This window comes from Aptenodytes forsteri, unplaced genomic scaffold (genome assembly GCF_000699145.1).
Source record: "Aptenodytes forsteri isolate BGI_AS27 unplaced genomic scaffold, ASM69914v1 Scaffold97, whole genome shotgun sequence".
NCBI lineage: Eukaryota > Metazoa > Chordata > Aves > Sphenisciformes > Spheniscidae > Aptenodytes > Aptenodytes forsteri.
In genome coordinates this window covers 1,976,379-1,986,589 of record NW_008795036.1, presented here as the reverse complement: position 1 = coordinate 1,986,589, position 10,211 = coordinate 1,976,379, and the positions used below count along the sequence as shown (strand labels likewise).

At 41.3% G+C, this 10,211-nt stretch overlaps 1 protein-coding gene across 1 annotated transcript in view; it reads left to right on the top strand.

Moving 5' to 3' along the window:
• CARMIL1 (capping protein regulator and myosin 1 linker 1) overlaps positions 1 to 10,211 on the top strand; it is a 197,358-nt gene that overhangs the window by 162,497 nt on the left and 24,650 nt on the right. Inside the window, exons 31-32 of the mRNA XM_009276689.2 lie at positions 8,703 to 8,769; positions 9,088 to 9,284. Coding sequence (XP_009274964.1) covers positions 8,703 to 8,769; positions 9,088 to 9,284 — 264 coding nt within the window. The remainder of the gene's footprint in view (positions 1 to 8,702; positions 8,770 to 9,087; positions 9,285 to 10,211) is intronic.

The window sequence follows — 10,211 nt, the reverse complement described above, 5'->3', positions numbered from 1 at the left end:
GCGATAGGACAAGGGGTAATGGTTTTAAACTGAAAGAAGGTAGATTTAGACTAGATATAAGGAAGAAATTTTTTACGCTGAGGGTGGTGAAACACTGGCACAGGTTTCCCAGAGAGGTGGTGGATGCCCCATCCCTGGAAACATTCAAGGTCAGGTTGGACGGGGCTCTGAGCAACCTGATCTAGTTGAAGATGTCCCTTCCCACGGCAGGGGGGTTGGACTAGATGACCTTTAGAAGTCCCTTCCAACCCAAACCATTCTATGATTGTATGTTATTGCCCAGGGCACCTGGTACATATGGTGGCTGTCTTTAAAGAATTGCCTAAGAATATCTTAAACAGCTGTCCACCCCTCCATATTTGGTGAGTGTAAGAGCTTTTTCTTCTTACTACATGGAAGTTTAGGTCATGAACAAAGTAATTTTTGCATCAGCGTTTACCAGCTGAAGGTAATGAACAACGACAAGCAAGCAGGTTGTGGTGAATTAAAGAGAGAGTTTGTGCCATCTGACCTGCAGCAGCTCTCTGTTCTACACTTAGTTTTTAACTAAAATAAATTAGTTGGAATCATCGTCTTTGTTCATCTCAAAGCCCAGCTGCTGTAGAAGATGCTGCTAGCCTCTTCATGAGCAAGTAGAAAACGGAACTGATGATACGGAGAATTGCTTTTTCTCTTGCAGGTGGTAGTTCCAGGCAGAGTTCCTTGCAGGATACTCATTCAGAACATTAAATAAAAGATTCAGTTTAATAGTTTTAGGAACTGCTCAGTTTAATTCATGCATCTGGTTTTTTACTCTTCATAATAAAAGCTTTGGATATTTATATGCGGGAATATTTACTAGCAGGAATTTTGCATGACTTGAAAGATGCAAGTGCAGAATTGTTAATTAAAAGAATATATTGAAATACTTGGTGAAATATCACGGAGTACATGAGCCACAACTGAGCAAATAGAAAAGCAAAGGTTTCTTGGCTAGTAAAATGAAACAAGCTCAAGGGCAAATCTATTGAGCTTTTCTTACTGCAGTGCTACTCCTTTTCTTTCAGAAAATGTTGCTGTACAAAGTAATTCTAAAGGTCAAGCTGGTTTAGATGAGACTAATTGAATTAATTCTGAACCACAGCTTGTTCTCTAGAAATTCAACTCTTGCGGAAGGGAAGGAAATAAACAAACATACTCCTTAAATTCACCTATGGATTATTTGTATGCCATATTTATTTACAGTATCTATATTTATATATAGTATTTCCATATAGAGGACAGAACTTTGAAATACAAGGTCAGGACTAGATCCTCTGCTGGTGTAAAAATGCATAGCCGCTACATTCAGGACAGCTGTATCAACAAACAGCAGCCTATGGCAGCTTGGTCTTGGTTTCTAAACGATGTGTTAGTGGCTTTGCTCTCCTGTCTCCTGTAAAATACTCCATTAGCTGTCATGGATTTTAGCATTGTGTTTAACTTTCCAAGGACAATGGCACTCGAGGGGGAGATTCTAAGGACGGTGATTCAGGTTACCATCACTGCTAGTGGGAAGTATGTAGCTACATTTCTGCAAGTCGTGCTGAGGGTTTTACCCTGGAAATCATGTTATAAAATCTTTAGTAGTTGAAGTAAGCAATAGCAACTTTCTAGTTTCTAAGGCTTTCCATACAGATGGTGAGACACCGGTGTGTCCAAAGATTCATAAGCAAAAAAGCAAAGTTGGTCAATTTACAGCTCTGCTTTATAAAGAATACCTGAAGATTTTTTTTTTAATGAGACAACAGATGTGTGACATCTCTGTCAAAGGTAGTTAGGAGAGTAGAAGAAGCATGGGAAATGTTGATTGACTGAAATGGTGTCACGGCAGCTTTACAGGTCAGGATTCCTTTCAGCAAAGGAAAACAGCAGGACTTGTGATAAGATGCCTTGTTTTCATATACCTCTTTCTTAAAAAGGCATACCCCACAAAATACGTATAGCTGAAACAATTTAGCACTGGTTTAAAATGTTCTGGAAGAATCCTTGAAAATATTTTTTCTGACAGCTCATTCCCAGTTGGCACATTGTTATGGTTCCCTGATCCAATTTCTGGTTTTGCCTGGGTTTAATTTGGTTGGATTTTTGGTTGTGGGTTGGCGTTTTGTCTTTCGCAATGACCCGTGTATGCTGGGAGGCAGACCACTTTATTTTGCAATTATGCTGAGAGCAAACAAAGGGAAGGGTTGTGTGGCCTCGTGGTCTGTAGTACTTCAGGGGACTGAAGACCAGCATTAGGTTCCCTGCAGAGCAGCCAGATTCCTTGGTAACTTCAGGCAAATCCCTTAGTCTTGCTTTGCTTCCTTGTCTAACCTGTTGCCTGCTGTGTGCCTCTCTCTCCTCCTTCTCCCTCCTTACTCCCTACCCACAAGCTGATTAGCACTTTTTAACTTTTAAGAGGCTCAGCAGTCACACTCACTTAGGTGGGATCACTGAAGTGTGAAAGGTAGGAATTTCCATAAGCTCTTGCTGGATCAGGACCGTAGACTGTAAACTCCCCCAAATCCTGGGATTGCTTCCTGTTATATATGTATTGCTTTGCACTTCGGTCCTAATCACATTTCCAGCTGCTTGTACAATATAACTAACTTTCCTGCCTATGCATTAAATACACAGAACACACTGGAATACTACCATGAATGCTGTCTGAAAGAGAAACGGTGTTGCAGATTGATTTTTGAAGTGTGCTGGAGATTTATTTTTAAGATGGTTTCAGTTTTCGAGATGTTTCTCAATGGATTCTGCAGTCTCTCCAGCAATCTCAGAGCAGCCCTAGTGAATGGTAGTATAGAAGATGGGCAAGAGAAGAGAGATCATGGATTCTGGTAGGGAAATGGAGTAAGAGTGTATATGTGTGTGGATAGCATACAAAAATGAGAGTAATGAGGAGGTTTGCCTGAATCACTGTTAGTTGAGAACTCCTGCATAAAGCCAAAGTTTCTGAAGGTAAAAGAAAATAAAAATTAAAAAACAAAACAAACAAACAAAACCCCTGAAGACAGTAGGAAAATAGAGGAGTGGCACTGTGTGCAAGAACACTGTTCTTGCTATTCAAAGATAGCCCATCGTATCTTTAAAACTTTTAGCTACAGTTAAGCTTAGAAGTATGAACCATGACAAGTGGATCGTTATTGTTGAAAATGTCAAGGCATTGAAAAACTGACCTTAATATCCCTTCAACAATGAAATGATGAACTTCATGTTATGTGCAGCCTGTTTTCACTGCTGATAATTAAACGCCAGTGCAATATCCATTTAAAAATGCAGCACTTCCTTGCTGAGAAGTTTAATCCAGACCATGGCTATTGACTTCTGCCACAAACACTCTGCTAATACCTGCAGCGTTGTTATAGCAGCAGTTCCCATTCAACTTGAAGACAAAACCGCACTTCTAATAATTGTTTCTCCTTACTCTAAATTAAGAAGGAGCATGATTGGTCATGTGCCACACAAGAGATGGGATATGGCATTGCTTTATTTCATATGATGGCTGTGCTGTTTCCTTTTTTTCTTTTAGTTTTTTGAAGGGCAGAGGAAAGGTCGTGCTTTATTAATAGAATAGCATTATTCTAATGTGCCAAAACTGCTTGAAAGCCTGTGCCTCTAAACCTCCTTATGGGAAGGAGAAATACTGTTGATCTGATGAGGTTTATTTAAACCTTGGGAGAAGAGACTTGCATCCCTTTTCATTCCTTCAAGAGAAGTTTTGTTTTGTTTTCCTTGCTCTCCTGCTTTCCACAACAAACTGCCAATTTTTAATTCAGAAGCTTCCTTCAGACTAGGAAATAACAGAATTACAGTTTTTTCTCACTACTGGTGCCAGCAAAATGAAAAAACACAGTACATTGGGACAGCAGGTGGCAGGTTGGCACCATTGGCGAGTGCCATATATTGGAAACAAACGTCTGAAAACCTGAATTTGTCCCAATATAGATAAAACAAGAGAGATCACATCCTTCTCTGGTTATCCTCTGGAAACACGAAGTATATAGCACCTCCAGATGCAAGGGATTTTTACCTCATTCTTGCATGTTACCTTTCCTGCTAAGACTTCTAAGTGTTTTGGCTTTAGTTTTCTTTATTTTGGTGACTTCTGGTTTTGCCTCCTTTCCTGAGAACTGCTATTGCTTTGTCTTCCCCATTCATATTCTTTTTTCTTTCTTTTTTGCTGCATGGAGACTCTCTGCTGTACAAGTGTAAGTATTTTTTTAGCTCTGCTGTTTCTGGCCTACTTGTTTACGCTTTTGTGCTCCATTTGCCTCTGTACTGCCTTGTGAGTCTCCTGGGAGACTGTAGTGCCATCCATCTGCACCTACAAATGAAATAGGCAGCGGTTCGGGGATGAGACTGGATTTTACAAAAAGGTTCAGCTAGCATAGCATCTGAATTTAAAGCATCCCTTGGCTTTAAGACCAACCCAAAGCAGAGTGCTGATGTCAGAGGTATAAGCACTCATGTTACTGCTCAGAAGGAAAATCTATTGATTTGGTTTTATATTCAAGCATCATCTAGCTTAATGAAAGACTGGCTTAAAAATGGGCATAAACTAGGGCTTTCTTGCCACTAGGGTGGAAGAGATGTCAGGGGTTATCTCAGTTTGGTCAGTTGTGTTCTCTTTGTCTAATTGAATCACCTTGAGCCTTTGACTGCTGTTCTGACCTTTTTGTGCTGTCGCCCTTAATGCGTTCTCGAAGCTGAAAACCCATACCTTGTTTTGCAGGAAGGAGGGTTGAAGGGAGACTGGTTGAGGAGGTGAATTTCAAGAGGGAGGGCGAAGTTGTTCATTAGTTTGTTTGAAATTTTTTGAAAGGAAAGTGACAGGAGGGTCACAGAGCATCCCTGTATCTTATAGAATTGAATATAAATTACTTTGGAGAAGGAGGAGAAAAACATGGAAACGAGCATATCCCTCAGCACTGAAAGTAATTTTAATTATCTGTATAATCAAGGAATGCAGAGTATCTGAGACCCTGTTGCTAAAAGCACATTGTTTTCTAGCACTCAGTTTAGTTCTTGTTTTTAATTCCCAAGATACTAGTGCTCTTCCACAGTTGGTAATATAATTTAAGAAAACTCAAGACAGCTCAGATAGTTTTGTGAGGAAGGGAGTCAGAAGGGAGGAATCTGGAAAAGCGATCATGGGAAGAGATCCTGGGAATTTAAAGTTAGCTTGGGCACTGAGAGTGCCTAACTCTAAATAAGCCCTTATTTGGGAGCGTGGTGGAGATTTGCTGGCTCTCATCTACTGCAGAGGGGTACCTTCGTGGAGCCATCTCCAGACGTCTCAGTGGCATAGGCGCACGCAGACTTCCAAGAGGGCCTCCCGAGACCCAGAGATGCAGTTAATCTTTTTATCTGTTCTGCCAGGCAGCCTACAGTGTGCTCACAGAAAAGTAGGCAAAACAAGGAAGAAGTTCAGGAGGTAGTCTGCTAGAATGGAAAGTCCCTGGAAGATGTGGAAGAAGTGAAGGAGGGGAGGTTGATGCTAACAGCTATTCCCCTGTAAAGGCCACGAGTGAAACGTAAGGCAGGAGAGCCACCTTGTGCTTGTGTGGCCAGAGGTGGTGGGAAGGCAGAAGGTGCACGCCTGCCAAACCTGAACTGCTTCCATGAACTATGGGAAATGGGGCTCAGGCTGGGGAGAGGCAGAGATCTTTCCCTAGGAGTTCAGATATCTCCTCTGGTAATGACATGTGCTCTGCTGCTGTAGGATACTGCATGGTGGCTGAGATATTAAGCTGAGATTAAGTCTAATATTTTGTAAAAAGAGCACACTGGCCTATTTAAATTAATGCTTTGACCCATTTTGCTCTGTGTGTGATCTAGAAAGTTCACTTGGCAAGAAGCCTTTCATCTGTGCACTTCCTAAACAGGCTAGAAAACAGAAGGTTTTCAAATAAAAGTGTATGTATTGCTGTTATTCATGCTGTTAAAGCAAATGGGAGGCATCTCTATCCCTCTGCCTTTATCCCCGGCAACCAAGCTGCTGATGGATCGTGCCAAGCTGACAGTAAGTTATAGCAGTGATCCAGAGACTGGCTTATGGTCATCAGCACAAGCTCTGCAGGGTCATCTGGGGGCGTTTTCTTGTCTGGGAAGGAAGATGGAATCATTCTGTTCCTGGCTGTCGGGGATGTCTTGGAGCGTTAAAGTCCTTGCACAGGAACCTCAAAACTTGCCCCGTGCTGTTTTGCATTGGTGCCCTGGGCCGATGCAGCTCTCGGCTTGTCTGTGGTCATTCAGGAGCTCTCTGAACACTGGCCATGGCTGTGAAGTTACTGAGCGATCAGAGGTCTCCCATCAGCCTTGTTTTCTGTCCTCCTTTCTGATCTTCTTTAGCGCATGAGTTGCTGCATTATCCTACTAGATGTCATTTCCAGTCGCACCACCAAAAAAAGTGGCAAGCAGACCAAAATGCATGCAAATACACATTAACAAGAGAAACGGGCTATGGCTGGAAATAAAACCACGGGACTACTGATAGTGACTCCTAATTGCTGTCCCCCAAACGCTGAGCTGCTTCAACTCTTCTTACATGAGGTGCGGATGCCTTTGGTTGTTTCAGGTTTGGGTGATGGATCGGCAGCTGTCAAGGCGTGCAGTTCAGCACCTCTCCAGCCACTTGCCATTGAATCCATTGCATTTAATTTATTGGTAACTGAGAGTAATGTCTGACCCTTTGATGCAGTTAACACTTTGCCTGCTCATTAATTTCAGGGTAAGTCTGCTCAGGTGGCAAGCTATTTCCTGGCTGGTCTTGAAACTATTGTATCATTTACTGATGCTTGTCAAATGTGGAAGTGGAAACCTGCAACAGCTGGAGGTATCTTCTTTTTCCCAGCGATGAGCAAGGCAATAAAAACAGAGCTGTGTTGCCCAGACAGTGCTATCACTGCCCGCTCTGTAGTCTGCGAGTCAAATCTGGTCTTGAGAAGATGGGTAATGGGTAACTTTCCTGTTACAAAAATCTGTCATAACCCTGAGCATGTGAATAATGGCATAGTAATCCTCCTGACTACTTTGGATGGGAATATGAATTCAGTACATGTAAGTCTGTGCACTGAACTTTTCGTACATAAAAACTAGCAAATGTTTACCTTAAACAATTCATGATTTGTCTGAAATGTCAATGCCAACTATGTCTTTTCTGGCTCATACAAAATTGATACTACTAAACTTGATTAACAATTCTGTTAATGAGTTGTGAGCCGTAACAGCTTCCTGACTGACACTCCAGATTTGAAGCCGCTAGGCTTCAAGACTAGCAAGTAAATAGAAGTATATGGATGTCACTAAAGCCAGCATGTACGACTCTACCACAAAAGGAGCCCATCTTTGCAGAAGCTGAGTCATTTTAAATTAACTCTTTAGAAGACCTGCAGGTCAACTTTTTGTTTAAAAGTCTCACGCTGAGCTATGTTAAGAGGTTCAGAATTGGCGACGCATGCATTTCCTGTAGCAAAACTGTCTTTCTTGCCATGCAAACTTTCAGAAGAGTCTGGGCAAGAAAATAAGGGCAACTTTCTTCCAAAAATAACAAACTCAGGTCTTAAGTCTGGGTATTTGTGCTCTTAAGGCAACATACCCCTTTTTTCTGGGAATGTGAAGATGAAAAGAATAATGGCGCATAACTTTCAGTAACTACGTTGAGTGTATGCCAAGGTAACTTTCCACCTATTCTCAGCGTATCTAAAGTCCAGGAAAGTTATGTGTTTGCTGGAGATATTGCTAACACTGACATGGTATTTTTGCTTTTTGAAGAAGGGCTGTGTGCTCCAAGACTGCGTTTTCCTAGGGAAGTTTGGTGAGCTGTGTGGTGGTGTCCAGAGGCATAGATACCTGAATTTTAATCATTCCTAGTAGCATGTCACTAACAAATGAACTGAGGAAGAGTGTTTTGTATCAAAAATAAAAGCCAGAACAAGCCCTGGTATTGTCATTAACTGTGCAGTACTGCACGCAGTAATTAAGTTTTCTGTGCCTCATGATCTCAAATGCAGAGGTGAGGTTTTAATAGTTCCCTTGTTTTACAGTTGGGGATCAATGAGTTAATGCTTGGACAGTCCAAATAATCATCCTGTGTACAGCCTGCAGTTTTAATGGGAAGAATAAACTACCTCCCTGGTTCTGTTCAAAGTCAGTTGAACAAAATGTCAATTTTGAAAAAGTTCTGAATGTTTGAGAAGGGGAGGAAAAAACCCGATTCCCTCCTGGTGTTAAACCCAATCAGATCTTGAAATGGTACATAGGCTTGAAGAACTGATTTGTTGGATAGAAAGGAAAAGGTGTTCTTTGTCATATCTTCTGTCCGCTAAAGTAATTTTTGGTTTGTTTTATGTTGATAGATGACTCCTAAATCAAAAAGGAAGCATCCACACAATGAGTTAATGCTTGGACAGTCCAAATAATCATCCTGTGTACAGCCTGCAGTTTTAATGGGAAGAATAAACTACCTCCCTGGTTCTGTTCAAAGTCAGTTGAACAAAATGTCAATTTTGAAAAAGTTCTGAATGTTTGAGAAGGGGAGGAAAAAACCCGATTCCCTCCTGGTGTTAAACCCAATCAGATCTTGAAATGGTACATAGGCTTGAAGAACTGATTTGTTGGATAGAAAGGAAAAGGTGTTCTTTGTCATATCTTCTGTCCGCTAAAGTAATTTTTGGTTTGTTTTATGTTGATAGATGACTCCTAAATCAAAAAGGAAAAGCATCCACAGTAGAATGCTCCGGCCGGTGTCCAGAGCTTTTGGTAAGTGAGAATTCCTTAAAACCTTTTTGCTTCTTTGCTTGCCTGAGATTCTTCTAGGTAGTTCTTGATTGAAAAGCACAAGTGACTCTCCCTCCCTCTGGATTGCATTTGCGGCCCACACTGGTTGCTTTGTTTTGTGACTCTGCTAGTGTGTTTGGTAGTAAATATTTGCCCACAGTGCTCTGGCTGCTCACAAACATGTTGTGGCTGAGTTCTCTAAATGTGTCTATAATTATTTACCACAAAAGAGAGGAATGGCATTGCCTTTTGTGTTAAATAGCATGTTAAGTCTAATTAGAAAGTTTTGATTTTTCTTAGAAATGGAATTTGATCTAGATAAAGCACTGGAAGAAGTACCTATCCATATAGAAGACCCACCATTTCCTTCCAGCAGGCCAGACAAACGAACTTCTGGATTCATTTCAGAGCTGCCATCAGAAGAAGGGAGAAAACTGGAACACTTTACAAAATTAAGGCCCAAAAGGAATAAAAAGCAGCAGCCCAGCCAAGCAGCAGTGAGTCTACATTAAAATATTGCTGGTGGTGTCGTCTGTTGATTGCTTTTTGCCATGAGTCAGGTCTTGCAATGTAATGAGGACAACTGTTAAAGTTTTAAAAGCCATAAGCAACTAAATTTTTCTTCTGGTATTCATGTCTGTCAGTGTGCAATCCTTATTACAAGCTTTTTGTCTTGTTTGACACAGCCTAAAACCAGGATATGTTTTATCCTTTTTTAATTTGCTTTTGTTTTTCATGGAAGCAGTTTCTGGAGGTACTTGGAGCTTTCACAGGAAATGCACAAAATATCATGAGACTTTTCAATTATATTGTAAGGGTTTGTTAATTCTTAATCCTTTTTTCTGCCTGCATTAAGATGTGGTAACTTGGCATGAATTCTTATTTCTATCAGCTCTCAGAGGATCTGATCTGTGACACCCAGCTTCCCACAGCTCCTTAACTAAAGATGGTGTTTGGGCCAGCAAATCTGCATAGTCACAGATCTGCTTTTCATGCTGGAGCCTGCCTTAGAAAAGCAAAACAGAAGAGCAGTGTCTGTCTACGAAAGGCATTGGTGTGAACCCAAGTATATGTGTGTGGAGTTCCCACAGTTCCATTTCCTTGGCACACCACATCAGTAAAGATTTACGTCTGTGATGGTGTCCTCGGGGTATGTAAGGACAGATCTGGAGGAGTTACAGAGCTATCTCACGGCAACAGAGCACAGCTGATATGATAAGTAACCCTTATCAAGGGGCAGCCATTGCTTCTCTGAGTTATGCTGCCTAGTAATGAATGCCTGTGGCCTCTTCTGCTCCCTGAGGATTGTCAGTGGAAAGGACCCTTGAAAATTTCCCTAATGCTGGGAAAGATCGTATCAGGCAGTAGAGTGCTTTTTGCACCACTTGAAAATGGGGAAACTTTCAAGCAGGGGGGATATTCAA